The sequence below is a fragment of the Carassius auratus genome, unplaced genomic scaffold, assembly GCF_003368295.1.
Source record: "Carassius auratus strain Wakin unplaced genomic scaffold, ASM336829v1 scaf_tig00003633, whole genome shotgun sequence".
NCBI classification, from domain to species: Eukaryota; Metazoa; Chordata; class Actinopteri; order Cypriniformes; family Cyprinidae; genus Carassius; species Carassius auratus.
Window position 1 is genome coordinate 892,251 of NW_020523535.1, and position 21,174 is coordinate 913,424.

Consider the following 21,174-nt stretch of genomic DNA (forward strand, 5'->3'; position numbering starts at 1 on the left):
AGAGATAAACGTTTGTCATTTCAAGGTGAGCAAAAGTGTCAGATTGCTTTTGGCAAGATTGTCAAGGATGGAAATAATTAGGACGACCATGACCATGACTAATGAACTATGTACGAGAATGGTTTCACAAGCAGTTTATTCATTTACCCACAATATGTTTATGTTTATTCATTTTGCATTTCATTAAGGTGTACAACACATTCTTCAAAAGTTATTCCAAAATGTATTGCAGGGTGGCTTGTAAGAAGAAGACTGAGGATTTAGTAAAAAGAGTACTGTATCTTAACAACGCTCTAAAAAATGCTGTGTCAGCTTTGTGTAAAATATAGACTAACTCAACCTTTGGGTTAAAAATGTAATTAAAACATTTAACCCAACAGTTGAGTTAGTCTATATTTGACCCAAAGTTGGGTTGAAATAACCTAGCTTTTTTTGTCAAAAGCTGATCTATATCGGCTATCCCAGGGGCGATTCTAGGATTTTCATTTTAGGGGGATTTAGCTCCCAATGAGGGTATAATATATACAGGTGTATCTCAATAAATTAGAATGTCGTGGAAAAGTTAATTTATTTCAGTAATTCATCTAAAATTTTAAAACTTGTGTATTAAATAAAATGCACACGGACTGAAGTAGTTTTAGTATTTGGTTCTTTTAATTGAGATGATTTTGGCTCACATTTATTAAAACCCCACCAATTCATTATCTCAACAAATTAGAATACTTCATAAGACCAATACAAAAAAAAAAAAAAAAAAAAAAAAAAACCTTTTTAGTGATTTGTTGGCCTTCTGGAAAGTATTTTCATTTACTGTACATGTACTCAATACTTGGTAGGGACTCGTTATGCTTTAATTACTGCCTCAATTCGGTGTGGCATGGAGGTGATCATTTTGTGGCACTGCTGAGGTGGGCTGGATGCCCAGGTTTCTTTGACTGTGGCCTGTTTGGTCTGTTGTTTCTAATCTTCCTCTTGACAATACCTTATAGATTCTCCATGGGGTTCAGGTCTGGTGAGTTTGCTGGCCAGTCACGCACACCAACACCATGGTCATTTAACCAACTTTTGGTGCTTTTGGCAGTGTGGGCAGGTGCCAAATCCTGCTGGAAAATTAAATCAGCATCTTCAAAAAGCTGGTCAGCAGAAGGAAGCATGAAGTGCTCCAAGATTTCTTGGTAAATGGGTGCAGTGACTTTGGTTTTCAAGAAACACCATGGACCAACACCAGCAGATGACATTGCACCCCAAATCATCACAGACTGTGGAAACTCAACACTGGACCTCAAGCAACTTGGGCTATGAGCTTCTCCACCCTTCCTCCAGACTCTAGGAGCTTGGTTTCCAAATGAAATACAAAACTTGCTCTCATCTGAAAAGAAGACTTTGGACCACTGGGCAACAATCCAGTTCTTCTTCTCCTTAGCCCAGGAAAGATGCCTCTGACATTGTTTGTTGTTCAGGAGCGGCTTAACAAGAGGAATATAACAACTGTAGCCAACTGTAGACAAGTCTGTATACCTTGATCACAGCCTTGCTTGACAAGCCTCATAAGGCTGCAGTTCTCTTGGTTGGTTGTGCAACCACACTTTTCCCTTCCACTCAACTTTCTGTTAACATGCTTGGATACAGCACTCTGTGAACAGCCAGCTTCTTTGGCAATGAATGTTTGTGGCTTACCCTCCATGTGAAGAGTGTCAATGATTGTCTTCTGGACAACTGTCAGATCAGCATTCTTCCCCATGATTGTGTAGCCCAGTGAACCAAAATGAAGGATCATTTTGAAGGCTCAGGATACCTTTGCAGGTGTTTTGAGTTGATTAGCTATTGGCATGTCACCATATTCTAATTTGTTGAGATTTGAATTGGTGGGTTACTGTTAAAAGTGAGCCAAAATCATCACAATTAAAAGAACCAAAGACTTAAACTACTTCAGTCTGTGTGCACTGAATTTAATTTAATAAACTTTTCCACAACATTCTAATTTATTGAGATGAACCTGTATAGCTAAATGTATATACCAAAAAGTCCAATATTCCACTGTATTGCATAGATAGGATTAACATATATGCCAAATACAAGTCTTCATGATCTCTCTCTCTCTCTCACACACACACACACACACACACACACACACATACACTGTAAAAAAAATTGCTGTTAAATAACAGTAATTTTCTGGCAGCAGGGGCGCCAGTAAAGTACTGTTAATTTACAGCTCTTAACCATTAATTTACCACTCTTATTTTTTAACAGTATTTTACCGTAAATTCTACCATGGAAATTAACTCCACTCCCACTGCTTCAAACAGTTCGAGTTTTTAAACTAGCATTCCTACGATGTTAGTACTATGAACTTATTTCATTTGAGTCCACTGAGAAGGAATATTTCTTACACTTAATGTGCAGTAATAAAGTAACTAAATACATGACTTTTACTCAAATCACTGCAGCTCATTGTCAGCTGTATTACACATGTATGTGCTGAAGTACTTAACACAGAGATCACCACTGTATCAGCGACTCCACATTTACTGCCTTTATATAAAGCAGCAGAAGATCAGAATTTGTGGCTCATCATTGAGTGAAGCACAGGCTCTACTCTCCAGCACAATGGTGAACAACAAAACTACATTAAACTAAACGATCTCTCTTGTGCAAACACACATTAATACAGTCGAGTTCAGTATTTACTCTCATTATCAGTGTATGACTTTGCCTAATTTTTTTTCTATGGATGTTCACAAATATTTTAGTTAAATTAACTTATTTTTCATTTGGTAAATCTGACGTTTACATTTTACAGTATATTACTGTTTTTCCTTGACTTGACGGCAAAAAACTGTAGAAAAACACTTTTTTTTGCTGGCAACCATTAATTTACGGCAAGAAACAGTAGAAAAACAGTTATTTACTGGCAGCAGGGGTGCCAGTAAATAACTGTTTTTCTACAGTTTGTTTCCTGTAAATTAATTACAGTTTATTACTGTTAAATTATGTTTCATTCTGTTTTTTCTTCATCTTAAATCTTTAACCCTTTAAACCCCACAAGAAAATCCTCAGTTTTAAATGAACACTTATAATGTGTGCACACTACAGAGTGTTAGAGTAACACTGAATCAGTGAAGTTAATGAGATAATTCCGTAATTAATTGATGATTGAGCATTAGTGATAAACACCTGCAGAATCACTGAAGGAAAGAGAAACACGAGAACTACAAATGACTTCAGCCACAGCCTTAGATGAAATCAACTGAATAAAAGAATACATCAAATCTCTCAAGATCTGATTAAACAACTACTAAAACGGCTTCACCAGATTCACATTACTAACCAGACTGACTTTATTTCTGTCAGATGTCTACAGAAGAACTTATGGAGAGTTAAATAGGTTTAGGTGTTTTTTTCACTACCATGATTGAGATCAGTGTTTACTTTAGTTGGGCTCTTGAACGTGACTTTTCAACAACTAAGGTTTTTTTTTTTCATGCTGTAACAATGCGCCTTTGGAACCTGTTATAGCAAAACAAAAGTACACAGAAGAAAAAAAATCTGATATTGTTGTTTATAGATTGACAAGAACAAATACTATTATTTCTGATCTAATCCCGTATCTCTTCTCTTATTGAATATTGATACTACAGCATGAGAAGGAACACTGCTGAGCCATAAGTTATGAAAGACTGTTAAGAAAATGTCACTCATAATAAATAAAAAAAAAAACCTTTGCTGAAATTTAGACAGAAATATCAAGAATCAGCCTATGAATCACAACAATGGTGACAATCCACAAAATAAATGAACAGATCAGTTCTGAACATCACAACACATGCTACTAAAACTTAAAACAAATGCAAAATTATAAGCACATAAGAATTCAAGAAAATAAGTGAACAATTCAGGGGCATAATTTATTCATGCCGCAATGCATGCTGGGAATCATGGATGAGTTTTATCCTGTGCTGGTACCCAGCATGCATTGCATCATGAACCTTTTGATTGTCACCATTGTTGAGATTCATATGCTGATTGTTGATTTCTCTCTTTGAGTGTTGTGGGGACTGCTGCCCGAAATACTTTTTAACTAAAACTAGTCGTTAAATCCATAAATACTGGTTATCACACTACTTTTCAATCTTACTAAATTGAAGTGTCATTCACTCAAATATTTCAACACCAAATTAATATTTGATTATTATAGCAACACTTTAAGTCAGTCTAGTAGATCATGCCTGTTAGAAACAACCATAATCACTTGACTATCAAAATTAATACTGCTGTAACAGATGCATCATAAAGATACAAATACAGCAATAAAACAAAATGTAAAGTGTAAAAGTCAATGGTCAGGAGCCCAACTAAAGCAAACACTAATCTCCACAATGGTGACGCTAAACGAAACAGTAACATTATCATCTAAATCTCTTTAATTCTCAATAAGATCTTTTGATCTCTGTTCTCTGATCTGACAGAAATAAAGTCAGTCTGGTTAGTAATGTGTGAAGTTGGTGAAGCTGTTTGTTGATCGTTTAAATCTTCAGTTGATTTCATCTAAGGCTGTGGCTGAAGTCAGTTGTATTTCATGTGTTTGTCTTGTTATGTTTTTTTTTCTTCAGTGATTCTACTCATTAACAGCAGCTGTTGATTATTGTCTGAATTCACTCATTAGTGTTCATTCTCTCTGTCAGGTGGACTATATTAGTAAACTCATGTAGGGAATAGTGAATGAGGGTGTAGGGTGTGATTTGAAACACAGCCGCTGAGTGTCGAATTTGAACGTTGTTATTTTACGATATATAGCAGCAGGCTACTTCTCGAAAACGATGAATATTACCCAGAATGCACTGTTTAAATGAAAAACAGTATTTTACTGTCGAAATTTGGCCGTTTTTTTACAGCGATTTTTAACAGTGTACACACCTGTTTATTGTACACGCTACTATTTGTATTTTTAGACCTCTTTCCTTAGCTCAAGTATGCAAACCTCTTTGCCACATGCACTGGAAAATTTGATCAAATGAATATGGCAACACGATCATTTTATAGAGTATGCATTTATACTGTATGTGGTTAATTTTCACTGAAGACAAAACACCTGTGTGATCGCAGTAAAAACTTAAGCTACAGTAGATGGAGTTCCTATTGATATTTTGTAAACTGTGTTTATAACAAAGAACAAAATGAACTGTTTTGTATTATATTTTATATTATTACAATCTATCTTTAATCACACACCTTATCCTCAGGGATGGATTATGTCTTGGAAAGGCCCCGGGGCCATTTATCTCCAAGGCCCCCCATGACACCATACCATTTTTTTTACCTTTCTTTCCCTTAGCTACGCATTCACAGTAATTGAAAGTGGAAGTTAAAATCATGAATATTCAAACCGTTATCACTCCACGTCAAATGCATGCAATACCCCTGTGCTAAAAAAGCACATTGTACAGGGTTTACAGAATCAATAGGGTTTACAGTGTAGGAGTTATAAACTTTTCAGATATTTTTCTCTCGTCTAAGCTACAACGAATAGCCTATCAATGCTTCAAATTGAGGCGTATGAAAATTGTTTTAAATTGAACATTTTCATATCTGTAGGCCCCCTGAGTTTGGATTGAATGGCCATTAGCGACAGAGGTTAAATGTTCTTGGCACATTCTTGTTCTCAGTTTATTTTTCAACTCAAGACATTTTAGACAATGAGTGCTCTCCCTCGCAACTCGTAACTGGCAGTATTAGAAAAAGTCTTAATGCAATGTACACGTTTGGAAAAGTTGATTGTAAATTCAGATAAATCATTTGTGTTGTTAATGAACAAGCGCTCACTGATTCTGAAGACGATCTGAGTGACGATGAAAGCGGCATAATAAGACTGTATAATATCCCTAATCAACAACTGAGCGAAGATGACGACGAGGAAGAATGTATTGGACTGGCGTCAGACGAGTTGGACCGTAAGATATCAGAGGCTATATCGATAGTAACATTTGATGGGGATAAAGACAGAGAAATGGGGAAAATCTGTAACATTTAGAGACAAACAGACGCACCGTGCAAACTTCGGATCTGCAAGAATACTTTTCTGTTTCTTATAGGGTGAGTTTTCATAAACATCAAAGTTTTTCATTTTGTGTTCATCCTAAGAACATGTACACGTTATCTAATGTTTAGTCGATGTTTAGACCTTCCCATATCTACCTATTGTTATTAGCTAGCTCATCGGTTATCACAGAACCCTGTTAAAAAAGTCCTAATGCTACACAATGAAATCAATTCACCAAGTTTATGTAGAAAACCAGCAAATAACACCAGCAAATAACAAATAAAATTAGCATCAATATGTACTTTTTGTTTACATAAACATTAAAATAATAACATTAAAAATAATGGCCACATTTTAAAGATTAAAGATTTTTTATAAAAAGATAAAACTCACATATTTCAGCCTCTAAATCATTTTTATAAAAGTCAAAAAAGATAAATTACTGACATTTACAATGCACATTCTCCTTGATTATTAATAGTATTATTAATAGTATGCGGTCTGATTTTTCCCGTTGTGTCTATCATTGCTATGCAGGGGGTATGGCTAATCTAAATGAGATGTAAATGAGCCCCATTGTCACTCGCAGCAGTGAGAACTGCACAATCTTTAAAGGCTATTTTCTGCTTTTTGAGCTTTTTTGAGTGCCTACCTTCAAATGGCCACAACTTCTCCAAATATTATCAGATTTCCATGTGTTACACATCGTTGGAAAGCTTGGAGACTACACTTTCAATAACTCAAAATGCCCCAGAACCGACTTGTGTCCCTATTTTCCGTGATTGGTCACATATATATATATTAGGGGTGTAACGGTTCACAAAATTCACGGTTCGGTTCAATACGATACACTGGTGTCAAGGTTCGGTTCGGTACGGTTCGGTAAATTTCGGTAAATTTCCTTGTTTTTTTTAAATGTTTTATTTATTAAAACTTACTATGTTTTTTTTTTTTTTTTTTTACTTTGAACTGATGGAGCTATTCTTTACCCATCTTCTATGGTGTTTTCTTAGCAGCATACTGTATAAAACAAAAACAGCTCCTTATTAAAAAAAATAAATAAATGAAAATGTTATATTGTTGTAGTAGTTATGAACAAATACAAAGATGTAACTTTTTATATGGAACTCTATAACTCTTTATATTGATTGTGTTTTTACTCAATTGGTTCTCTATAGGGCTTATGTTTTTTGGAACAAAGCAGGAATTACGGTCTGGCTGAAATGGGCTCGTGAAGAAATATTGTAACGGGGCTCAATTGCATGTTCTTAAAACCTGCGTTTTCCACTACAGAGTAATGCGCTCGCTCACTCAGTATTCGCTGAAGGCTCGTTGCAAAATGGCTAATGCGTTTAACAGACCAGAAATAGAAGATCCTCCAATAACCAACAGGTCTGGTGTTTGGGTGCACTTTGGATTCCCTGTAAGCTATAATGGTGATGATAGAATGAATGGTAAATAGTAAGGTCTCATATCTGCGGCTATAACGTAAATGTAACGTAAATGTACCAATCGCCACGGTGATGTCTTTTGCCCTGTTTGAATCCATTGGAAATGTTTGCCTAAATGCTGCGGGGATAGTTTGTTGCATGTATGTTTCTCCTTTTTTTCGTCTTTTCCCAGATACTGACACACTAAGGTGATGTAGGCGTAAATGAGTTGACATGTTTCAAGTATTCCCGCTGGTGTTTTTTGTTTTGTTTTTTTGTATTGACCTTATTGTCATGTAGCAGATGCGACCGTTGTTTTTTTATCCACCACTCTCTTGCCATCACCATTATAGTTTACAGGGAATCCAAAGTGTACCCAAACACCAGACCTGTTGGTTATTGGAGGATCTTCTCATTTCTAGTCTGTTAAACGCATTGGCTATTTTGCAACGAGCCTTCAGCGCGTACTGAGTGAGCGAGCGCCTGCTGAGTAGCCTAACATAAACATATAAGTTGTTTTTTTTCTTCGGGGGTGTCAGGGGCATTGCCTGTTACATCGTGTGGGTTATTGCGCTACCTTGTTGAACGCATAACATTATATTTCAATTTCACACACTTTTTTTATTTTCCAAATATAATTAATTAGTCCAATGAACCGTTCGGTACATAATGAGTACCGCGTACCAAACCGAAAGCCTCGTACCGTACGGTTCAATACGAATACGTGTATCGTTACACCCCTAATATATATATATAGTAATGATTTGGTTTTTTTAGAGCCATCTGGATGGATTTAGAGGAAAATTGCATGGATACATCAATCGCCCAAACTTATCACATCGTATCCATACACACTGTCTGCTGTTGCTGGTTGAATATGTGACTTTGCAGCACAGTTGACTTTCTGTGTAAAGTCTTATTTGCACATAAAATTACTAAAGAAAAGGACAATACAATGAGGAAGACTAAATACGGGGTTAATGGACAGAGGAAAACAAGTAAACTTTCTGATTCCTTCACGGGAACAGTGCACATACAAATGTTGTTTAGCATGCAGTGGGTTCAGTCCATTAAAACAGAGCTGTGATGAGGCTACCTGAGGTTGACAGCCAGAGGAGATTGGCCTCCAGATTTGTTTAGTTCCCTCATTACGGCGAAGGTTACCGACCCCATCAGCAGCACAGAACAATTTAGAAAAGAACACGGATTACCAAAAGTCAGTGAACTTAGCCAGCCTATCTTAATTAGACCGAATGGCTCAATCTTTTTCACATCAGCATACAGTTCTCAGTTAATCTCGGATGAAACAAATTCCAGTAAAATTGAAAAAGATTATTGTGAGTTGCTTTTCTTGCCCTGTGTTTCTGAACAGATGTTGTGGTGACAGTTTGGAACCTCATAATGAATGCAGACCCGTGTCTGAAGTCTCATATCAGTCAGTTGTCACCAGTCTGAGAGGGATCATTGAGTTCTTAAGCATGTAAAATGTCCTGGCGCAAAGAACTGTGGGATTGGAGGCAGTCTGCAAAATAAATTAGAGATGGTGAGACAAGCAGGAGGACTACACCTGTTCACTGTATGAATGCTCGTGCTTGTGTTGAAGAATGAGATGACCAGACAGAAGGATGAACAGAAGAACAGCACTGATTGAAAAGATGTAAAAAATATATAAACAGTATATAAAATTTTGACTAGAGTGATAGTTTACTTGCTGAAAGCTTACATTAGGGTCAGATATTATCTGGAGTTTGGAGCAAAAATGAACTGTCCAAATGTGTACAATGCAGGGTCAAAATAAAATGTAAATAGTAAATGTTTTGATCTTTTATTTTAAATGTATTTCTTATAATTATAATTATTTATACTGTAAATTCTCCAATATACACCTAGATATGGGTTTAGTGTGTCTGCGCTAGAGACTGTAGTAACCTGTAGCTGTATTATTTACAGCTATTATATAGGATACATTATAGTTTATAATAGCTATTAAATACAGCTATTAAATAGTCATTAGACTAATTAATATATAATTAACAACCATCATTTCCCAAATTTATTTCAATTAGATGATTGAAAATCATTTTTATAAATGATTTTTATAAAAAAAAATCATTTTTATAAAAGTCAAAAAAGATAAATTACTGACATTTACAATGCACATTCTCCTTGATTATTAATAGTATTATTAATAGTATGCGGTCTGATTTTTCCCGTTGTGTCTATCATTGCTATGCAGGGGGTATGGCTAATCTAAATGAGATGTAAATGAGCCCCATTGTCACTCGCAGCAGTGAGAACTGCACAATCTTTAAAGGCTATTTTCTGCTTTTTGAGCTTTTTTGAGTGCCTACCTTCAAATGGCCACAACTTCTCCAAATATTATCAGATTTCCATGTGTTACACATCGTTGGAAAGCTTGGAGACTACACTTTCAATAACTCAAAATGCCCCAGAACCGACTTGTGTCCCTATTTTCCGTGATTGGTCACATATATATATATTAGGGGTGTAACGGTTCACAAAATTCACGGTTCGGTTCAATACGATACACTGGTGTCAAGGTTCGGTTCGGTACGGTTCGGTAAATTTCGGTAAATTTCCTTGTTTTTTTTAAATGTTTTATTTATTAAAACTTACTATGTTTTTTTTTTTTTTTTTTACTTTGAACTGATGGAGCTATTCTTTACCCATCTTCTATGGTGTTTTCTTAGCAGCATACTGTATAAAACAAAAACAGCTCCTTATTAAAAAAAATAAATAAATGAAAATGTTATATTGTTGTAGTAGTTATGAACAAATACAAAGATGTAACTTTTTATATGGAACTCTATAACTCTTTATATTGATTGTGTTTTTACTCAATTGGTTCTCTATAGGGCTTATGTTTTTTGGAACAAAGCAGGAATTACGGTCTGGCTGAAATGGGCTCGTGAAGAAATATTGTAACGGGGCTCAATTGCATGTTCTTAAAACCTGCGTTTTCCACTACAGAGTAATGCGCTCGCTCACTCAGTATTCGCTGAAGGCTCGTTGCAAAATGGCTAATGCGTTTAACAGACCAGAAATAGAAGATCCTCCAATAACCAACAGGTCTGGTGTTTGGGTGCACTTTGGATTCCCTGTAAGCTATAATGGTGATGATAGAATGAATGGTAAATAGTAAGGTCTCATATCTGCGGCTATAACGTAAATGTAACGTAAATGTACCAATCGCCACGGTGATGTCTTTTGCCCTGTTTGAATCCATTGGAAATGTTTGCCTAAATGCTGCGGGGATAGTTTGTTGCATGTATGTTTCTCCTTTTTTTCGTCTTTTCCCAGATACTGACACACTAAGGTGATGTAGGCGTAAATGAGTTGACATGTTTCAAGTATTCCCGCTGGTGTTTTTTGTTTTGTTTTTTTGTATTGACCTTATTGTCATGTAGCAGATGCGACCGTTGTTTTTTTATCCACCACTCTCTTGCCATCACCATTATAGTTTACAGGGAATCCAAAGTGTACCCAAACACCAGACCTGTTGGTTATTGGAGGATCTTCTCATTTCTAGTCTGTTAAACGCATTGGCTATTTTGCAACGAGCCTTCAGCGCGTACTGAGTGAGCGAGCGCCTGCTGAGTAGCCTAACATAAACATATAAGTTGTTTTTTTTCTTCGGGGGTGTCAGGGGCATTGCCTGTTACATCGTGTGGGTTATTGCGCTACCTTGTTGAACGCATAACATTATATTTCAATTTCACACACTTTTTTTATTTTCCAAATATAATTAATTAGTCCAATGAACCGTTCGGTACATAATGAGTACCGCGTACCAAACCGAAAGCCTCGTACCGTACGGTTCAATACGAATACGTGTATCGTTACACCCCTAATATATATATATAGTAATGATTTGGTTTTTTTAGAGCCATCTGGATGGATTTAGAGGAAAATTGCATGGATACATCAATCGCCCAAACTTATCACATCGTATCCATACACACTGTCTGCTGTTGCTGGTTGAATATGTGACTTTGCAGCACAGTTGACTTTCTGTGTAAAGTCTTATTTGCACATAAAATTACTAAAGAAAAGGACAATACAATGAGGAAGACTAAATACGGGGTTAATGGACAGAGGAAAACAAGTAAACTTTCTGATTCCTTCACGGGAACAGTGCACATACAAATGTTGTTTAGCATGCAGTGGGTTCAGTCCATTAAAACAGAGCTGTGATGAGGCTACCTGAGGTTGACAGCCAGAGGAGATTGGCCTCCAGATTTGTTTAGTTCCCTCATTACGGCGAAGGTTACCGACCCCATCAGCAGCACAGAACAATTTAGAAAAGAACACGGATTACCAAAAGTCAGTGAACTTAGCCAGCCTATCTTAATTAGACCGAATGGCTCAATCTTTTTCACATCAGCATACAGTTCTCAGTTAATCTCGGATGAAACAAATTCCAGTAAAATTGAAAAAGATTATTGTGAGTTGCTTTTCTTGCCCTGTGTTTCTGAACAGATGTTGTGGTGACAGTTTGGAACCTCATAATGAATGCAGACCCGTGTCTGAAGTCTCATATCAGTCAGTTGTCACCAGTCTGAGAGGGATCATTGAGTTCTTAAGCATGTAAAATGTCCTGGCGCAAAGAACTGTGGGATTGGAGGCAGTCTGCAAAATAAATTAGAGATGGTGAGACAAGCAGGAGGACTACACCTGTTCACTGTATGAATGCTCGTGCTTGTGTTGAAGAATGAGATGACCAGACAGAAGGATGAACAGAAGAACAGCACTGATTGAAAAGATGTAAAAAATATATAAACAGTATATAAAATTTTGACTAGAGTGATAGTTTACTTGCTGAAAGCTTACATTAGGGTCAGATATTATCTGGAGTTTGGAGCAAAAATGAACTGTCCAAATGTGTACAATGCAGGGTCAAAATAAAATGTAAATAGTAAATGTTTTGATCTTTTATTTTAAATGTATTTCTTATAATTATAATTATTTATACTGTAAATTCTCCAATATACACCTAGATATGGGTTTAGTGTGTCTGCGCTAGAGACTGTAGTAACCTGTAGCTGTATTATTTACAGCTATTATATAGGATACATTATAGTTTATAATAGCTATTAAATACAGCTATTAAATAGTCATTAGACTAATTAATATATAATTAACAACCATCATTTCCCAAATTTATTTCAATTAGATGATTCATTTGAAGTATTTAATGTAAACCACTGTTTTAATGGTTTGAAAGGGTAATAAATAAATCTACTACTTTATTGACTACTTAACTGAATTGATTTGCATTGAACTGATCAATTCAATTCAGTCAAAAAAACTGAACTGAACAGACCTTACTTGACCTGATTAGGAATTAATTTATTCATTTGATTAAACTAAACAAAACTGAACTACAGTAAATTAAATTAAATTACATTGAACTAAACTAAAATGAACCAAACTGAAATGAACAGAACTAATTGAACTGAAGTATACTTATTTATAACTAGATTAAATTTAACTGAATAGGCCTCAATAGAAATAAACTTTGCTAAATTATTCGAAACACGGCAGAATAGAAATTAACTTAACTTCACTGAACTACTATACACAACTAAATTATACTAAACTATATTGAAATTAACTGAACTTACTTATAGCCTGAACTGTACTGAGCTGAATATAAATGAACTGAAGTGAAATAAATTGAAATAAATTATACTGAACTGACTTGGCTTGAATAGAAATAAATTGAACTTAACTGCATTAAAGGTACAATTTGGAAGATATTTGCAGTAAAATATCCAAAAACTACTAGGCTAGTGTTATATATTTTGTCCAGCTTTACTAACAATACCTCTAAGGTTTTCAACTACTTGTAAATCATGAGAATATTTCCATTCTAAATAGTGACACGGGGCAGTGTCAATGATATTAGTTACCCTTGGTTACCGCCTGTACTGATGTAGAAACCACATGACAACAGTGTCGTGGACAAATGCGGAAGTAGTGTCTAGCGTCCAGTAAACCACTAGCTTGTTCCTTATTTACTTCTTCTTGCACGTTTTATGGTGGATTGTGTTACTTATTTAAGGAACATAATTACTGTTTACTGTCTGCCGCTGGTTCTGTCGACAAGGACAGCTCCCGTAAACGTAAGCGTATGGGCCAACCAACCGACCCAAGAAGGGACAAGAGGAGAGAAAGAGCGAGGATCAATATCGGTGTTGCATTTTCTAGATAGAGAGAGCTTCGCGACAAACTTCAACTAGAAAGAGATGCCGATCTCGCTTGTGTTTTTCTCGACGGGTGAGTTGTTTTGATTCATATCTTTACAGAAAACGTATGCTATTATAACGATCAACAAGATTAGTATTATGGGGCATACACGGCAAACGTGGGGCATTTCGTCTAGGGTTGTGATGGTTGCCGTCACAACCGTGTCGCCACAGTGGTCAGTTGCTACTGCAGTTACCTACTGCCACCGGCGGTAGTGCACGTGACGTCACAAACTCTATAGCAAGCATAAAACAAAGTTTTGTATTTTAAGTGTAATAACTGTAGTTAAAAAAGTGTAATAAAAGTCTATGCTAATTAACAAATTACCCCAAACACAGCATTTCCTTTAGATTGGCAGATTTGAGCGCAGGAAAATACAGTTTATGCATTCAGCAAATTAATTTAGTGTTGGGCGATGGATCTTGTTGGGAAAGCAAATACCACATCGCCGATCTGGAGTCATCTGCATTCATGTTACCCATCAGCATTTACACAAGTTCTCGTGATCGCAAACGCTGGCTGGTCAGGTTTGGTGAGGCTTTCTCCAAACTGAATGAGAAGGTGTGTCCAAACTTTTGGTCTGTACTGTATATATTTGTGGAACAAGTGGTAATCGTTTTCATATCATCTGATTGATGAAGTCAGCGGTTGGGTAGAAGAAAACAAATCCCATCATTCCACGCTCCTTCTTAGCGTCATCAAACCACGCGATTGTTACTGTTTTGGTAGTGCGCCCTCTAGTGGCAGGTCCTATAACCTGTACCTTTAAGCTTAATTACACTGGACTGAAATGAACAGAAATTAAAAGAACTAATTGAACTAGTTGCTTTGAATTAACTATTTAACTGAATTGATTTGAACTGAACTGAATAGAATAGAATAGAATAGAATGACAAGACCTGAATTAAAATGAATTGAACTGAACTAAATTATTTTGAACTCAGCTGAGTAGAAATTAGTTTAACTGCACTGAAGTACAGTAAACTAAATTGTACTGAATGGAACTAAAATAAACTGAACTTACTTATGATCTGACCTGACCTCTACTCACCTGAATAGAGATTAATTGAACTAAATTGAATTAAGTTAAATTGTGCCTTTAAAAGAAACAAACTGAGCTAACCAAAACTGAACTGAACTAAATGAAACATATAGTGAACTAAAATAAACTGAACAAAACTGAATTGAACTGGAGACAGGCAGGAGAGCATTAGGCAGAAATCAGCGGATTTACTTGAAAACACAAGCAGAATCTGGTGTTTAAGTGCGTGAGAAATGATCAGCACAACAAGGTCAGTGTGACATCACCTATTTACATGGTTTACTTGCTGTGTGCTTCAGATTGAGTTCACTAACTCATTTTGATCTCTGATTGTATCTGAGGCTGTAAGAGCAAAACGATCTCAGAGGGAGCAGGCAGAATATTAAAGAGATGTATGTCACCCGCCTGTGCCTTAAAGTTCAGAGATATATCACCAGAGACACACAGACAGACACAAAGAGTGAGGCAGAAGGAAATAGACAATAACGGAAGAGAGAGAGAGAGAGAGATTATTTTCTGTATTAAAATCATACTCAGCCCAAACTTTTGAACGGTAGTGTGTATAATGAGCTCACACCTCCAGTAGCTGAGGAGGACATGGCTGTTCCTCTAAACATGCATCAATGGGATGTATTCAGACATCCCATTGATGCATCTTACAAAATAGCCGTCCGCATCGGGCCTCCCCTCTCCTTACAGGTTCAATCCCCTGTGTATTATTAATGACTGTATGTTTCAGGATGGACAGAATCAGGTCTCATGGGTTCAAGGGTGGCTGTTTAATGCCCAGAAGCTGGCTTGGGAGAGATAGAGGCTGATAGATGACTAGGAAAGAGAGAGCAGAGGATGGAGGAGAGGGAGGAGGAGGCGCTGATGGTGACGATGAGGGCGACAAGCAGCACACACCAGATCCTCTTTGCTTTCCTTATTCTCATTTCCACGACCTTCCATAAACAGTAGACTTTGGTATTTTGGTATTCATGTTCTAGAGATGCAGCAGCTATACATAACATGATGGTCTTAATGATGACAAAATTAAATGTTATTGTATTTGTGTGTGTGTGTGTGTGAGAACTATATATATTTTGGGTTTTGGTATTTTTTTTTAACTCCTGCACTTGGATACATGTCTACCATCTTTGTTTCCTGATTTATAAATATTAATTTCTAGATTAATTAAGACGGTAGAAGCTTTTAGAAATAAGACATAAAGATGTTTTGTTTGCACATGTATTCCAAGATTTGTCTCACAGTGTACATTTTTAAGGTGTCTAGTAGTCACGATTAAATAAATCAGGCATGTGAGTGTTTACTCTCATAGTTTACACAAGCTAGCTTTGCATTTCATCATGCTCTCACACAAGCATAATATACCCTAGTAAAGGGTTTTATTACAGTTCTCTGCAGCAGAGAGCAATAAAAGTGTGTTTTGATGAATCTTTCTGCTCGTTGCGGCAGTCAGAACAAAGTGTGCGAGTAATTAGAAGAGCATTGTTTACACAGAAGCATGCAGCGCTAGCACTTTCAAAGAAAAAAGTACCCTGTAAGAGCACCCTGAAGATATGAAAGCACACAGTTTTTTCATATCCAATCCATCTGTTGTGTTTTTTAGTATGATAGATTTACATTTTTTCAATTTTAAACCTGGTGGGAATGTTGTCTGGTGAACATATGGGCCACAAACTGTATATTTTTGCTTCAGTGTAAAACTGTTAATTTTGGAAGGCATTTTGATTTAGTCTTAAGCCCCTTTCACACTGCATGTTGGACCCGTAAAATTGCCGGAACATTGCTGGGTCGCCTTTTATGTTAAAGCAAACACGTCCCGGGATTGATTCCGGGATTGATCCCGGGTCGGGGACCTAGTAACATTGCCAGGTTCAGTCCCAGAATGAGCGCTATGTGAACAAAAGCCAGAACTAATTACCAGGTGTTTTGAAGGAAGATCAACGAATGAAAGCAATGAAAAATATGTGCAAGTTGTAATGAAGCAGAGAACAGTTAGTTCCTCACTATTTCGCCAGCTTAGGTGAAAATTAACGTGCCCAGCGTTTTTGACTCGTAAATTACACGTCACACCCTGATGTCACGTCTCTTTACGGACAAACATACGGATAAAGTGCAAAATCTAGCGACCCGGGAACAATTGCCGGGATTTTCCGGAATCGCATGGGGAAAGGTGCTTTAGTCTTGAGACAAAAATGATTAATAGTCTTAGTCACATTTTAGTCATTTGAGTTTTTCAAAGTTTTAGTCTAATTTTAGTCGACAAAAAGTCATTGCATTTTTGTCAACTTTTAGACAATAGTTTTAGCCAAACTGTAGTTACCAAAATTTATTTTGGTAGCTATTTTATATGTAGTTTTCAAATTTAAATAATCATTCATTCTTCTCTCTTTAAGAGGAAAGGTAAAAGTGTAGGACTGAGAATAGGAACTCTGAATGTTGGTATTATGAAAGGGAAAGGTACAGAGCTGGCTGATATGATGGAGAGAAGGAAGGTGGATATACTGTGTGTACAGGAGACCAGGTGGAAGGGTAGCATGGCTCGTAGTATAGGAGCAGGATTCAAGCTGTTTTATTATGGTGTGGATAGTAAGAGAAATGGGGTAGGTGTGGTCCTGAAGGAGGAGTCTGTGAGGAATGTCCTGGAGGTGAAGAGAGTGTCAGACAGAGTGATGAGTCTGAAGTTAGAGATTGAAGGGGTGATGTTGAATGTTGTTAGATTGAATGTTGTTAAGGAGAAAGAGAGATTCTGGAATGAATTCGATGAGGTGATGGAGAGTTTGGCCACGGGTGAGAGAGTGGTAATAGGAGCAAATTTTAATGGATATGTTGGTTAGGGGAGCAGAGGTGATGGGCAAGCCTTTAGTTACTATGCCGCCCGTAGTTGGAATCAGCTTCCAGAAGAGATCAGATGTGCCAAAACACTAGTCACATTTAAATCTAGACTCAAAACGCATCTTTTTAGCTGTGCATTTATTGAATGAACACTGTGCAATGTCCGAACTGATTGCACTATATTTTCACTGTTTTATTTTATTTTATTTTTTTTATGTAAAATCATTTTCTAACTGTTTTTAAATGTTTTAATCATTTTAAAAGTTTTAAAATTGCTTGTTTTATTTTTGTTATTATTTTTCTTCATGATTATTTTACTTTATTTTATGTAAAGCACTTTGAATTACCATTGTGTATGAAATGTGCTATATAAATAAACTTGCCTTGCCTTGCCTATATGAGAACTGAGAAAGTGGAGAGAACACTTCTATCAGTGTGATTCCACCTATCCCGCATTTGTCGCCGTGATTTTGCCAAGTAAGACATGTTCCTGGATCAACATCTTTTGTTGATCCTGGATAAACATTATTGTCCAAAAATATACACGTAACCCAATCCCTAACCCTAAATCTGACCCTACCCATAATTTATTCCTAAAATCAGTGGGAAATGATAGCTGATTAACAAGGGTGTAGAAGCACCTAACTCTAGTTGTAAGCCTAAAACAGATATTTTCTGAAAAGTTATCCCTCAATTCTGATTGGTTGTTTGGAATACTGTTCCAGGATCAACAAGGATGTTGATCCAGGAACATGTTGTTCTTGGTGAAATCGCGCTTGCCATCCTGCCTTCACTAACTTTAAGTTAATCGACAACGAATTGTGACTCCCGGGAAAAACGGGACATCTGGTCACCTTATCCCTACCCCTTCGGGTGCTGAGGCTATTGTTTCAGATCGCTAGTTCACGTTTTATTAGTCTATCCATCCACTGTGGCTGCCATACTGACTACATATGCAAATGGCCCTTATCCAATCGCAATCCAATGACAGGGACGCAGATTTTGAAGAACAATTGCCTATAGGGAGCATTTTGAATGTCTGGTATTCCTCAAATACCAGTCCTCTCGTCTAGTTAACGAAGACGCGGAATAAATTACATCAATTTCGTCATCAGATATTATTTTTAATTCGTTTTAGTCAGTAATGAATATCTTTCGACATCGTCTTCGTTAATGAAATTAACCCTGGTGTTAGACTGGTTTCTGTTGAGATGGTGACAATATGGATGTTTCCTGCTCCACAGATCCAGCCAGGAGAGGCATTCACTGTGTACCACACCAGCCCCACGCTCTCCAGCTTATGCAAACCAGTGGTGCTTTGGACCCAGCAGGATGTGTGCAAGTGGCTGAAGAAAAACTGTCCTCACAACTACCTGACATACGTGGAGGCCTTCTCTCACCACGCCATCACAGGTACAGCACAGGTCTCTCTATCACACAGCACACTGGAAATACAGAATTGTGTTTTACAGGCTTTGAAACGTCAATAAAACTGGTCTAGACTTGAAATTGTTCATGTGATGAGTAAAACTTCATGCCTAATTTTTAAGACAATCATTTTTTTCAGTCAGTTTTTTTTTCCTTCAAATGCTCGTGCCAGTTTACAAATCTGCCTGAATGATTCATTAGTGAATCAAAATCAGTGTTATTTTGTTATTATTGATACATAAAGTTTCAGTACCATTGAATTTTAGTATCACTGAGAGTTTTTGTTGATATTTTGAATTGGATTGAATTTTTTTATTTTCTACTTTCATGTTCATTTTAGTTTGTTTTATTAATTTTGGTGTGAGTGTTGCCATTTTTATTCTTTCTTTATATGTCTATATTATTGGTAATGTAAATGTGTGATTTTTATGGGTTTAGTTTTATATGCACCAAAATGATTTTTAAATGTGATTATGCAGTTGTTTAGGATAATCATATAGATCCGCCAAGCCTTACTGTGGTCTGTCAGAGGAATAGCTTTGGCAGATCACATCCCCTGACTAACATACTCTCATTCAACTCCCAGAGTTCTCTTACTAATGGACAATTATACACCCTAATGTTGAGCCATTTGTCACATCACAGTCATTTCCACAAGGCCTTGCATTCTAGGGGTCACTGGAGTGGCGCTTCCAAGTAATAAAATCATTTTACACAGCCATTTGTGCTTTTGTTCCTGGAATTTTTTTTTTTTAAAAGACATGACATAAAGCCAAGTTTGGTGACCCATACTCAAAATTTGTGCTCTGCATTTAACCCATTCAAGGGCACCTCAGTTGTGGTATTGCCGGCCCAAGACTGGAACCCACAACCTTAAGGTTAGGAGTCAAACGCTTTAACCACAATATCTGGCAGACAGAGGATGGTAATGTTATGAGTATAGTGTTCCTGTAGCTCAATTGGTAGAGCATTTCCCTATCAAGTTCAAGGTTGGGGGCTCGATTCCCCGGGAACACATGATAGGCAAAAATTGATAGCCTGAATGCACTGTAAGTTGCTTTTTTAAATATAATTTTATAGTGTTTGAATCAAAGATGCCCCATTCAATGTCATATGAGTGTCAAGCCATGTTAGTCATATGACATCTCTTAGCCAGTCAGGAAAGAGATGAGGCTTAAGGGAGATGTTCCCACCAATTCCCGCCTCTCTCAGTCAGAGCACCAGTCAAGGACTGATAATTTGGCAATATGAGAATGCATAAGAATGAATAAGAATGAATAAGATGGTAGAAAAAAAATCAATGGAATTAGCACAGATGGATAAATGCAATTCTGTTGAGCTGAATGTAGCAATAGAAGAGAATGGTAATCCTTCTTATGGAAAACCGCTTAATGGCTCTGGTAAAACTGATGATAAATAATTGCTTATCTTATTTTTTAACGAATAATGCAGTTATTATTTATAACACTGACCCCAGGTGAATGTAATCTAAACATAGGCTGCAGGTTTAAACTAAGCCAAGGTGTCCAGGGAAAAGGTTTGGTAAGTTTATATTTATGTTCCACACTGTCAGGTGATCAGTCTGGCAGTTAGGTCGTCTTTCACTGGTCATGCAGATTGCGTGCAGTGGGAAGGGCACAGAGTTTTGTTCCTGTATGCTGGCCTGGACGATGCTGACCTTCTGTTGTGCCAAATGGGTCCTTAGAGCATGGACTGGGTCAGATGGGTCTTCATAGAGTCCTTTTGTAGTCTGGCTGTGTTGCTGAGGAGCTGTGTGTTTCAGGCAGTGTCTACCAGTGCGGAGGTCCTTGGCGGATTCTGTCGCTTTCAGAGCTGCAAGAGTCATGAATTGAATTGAATTGAAATGAAGGGCAGCCGAATGCAATATAGAAGGTTTACTCAAGAGCTGATCTGAATCTTAACTGTCTTGATTTCTCATTAGGTTTGAAACTTAGACAGGGGTGTCTGATAATGTCTCCTTCCTCGTCGATTTTGGGAAACAGAACCTTTTTGAGTATATGAGTGTCTCACTGAACGTACAACCTACCAAACCTCTTTCAAATTATTGCCATCATCATGGGGAGCAAATAGAGTCCAAACATGATTGAGCTCTTGTTTATTCA

The 21,174-nt window shown here is 36.9% G+C and overlaps 1 protein-coding gene across 2 annotated transcripts in view; it reads left to right on the forward strand.

Annotated features, from left to right (window-relative positions):
* The window catches only part of LOC113070285 (sterile alpha motif domain-containing protein 10-like), an 80,022-nt gene that overhangs the window by 35,599 nt on the left and 23,249 nt on the right, over window positions 1-21,174 (forward strand). For both annotated transcript variants that reach the window (XM_026243524.1, XM_026243525.1), the window contains exon 3: window positions 18,868-19,036. In XM_026243524.1, coding sequence (XP_026099309.1) covers window positions 18,868-19,036 — 169 coding nt within the window. The remainder of the gene's footprint in view (window positions 1-18,867; window positions 19,037-21,174) is intronic.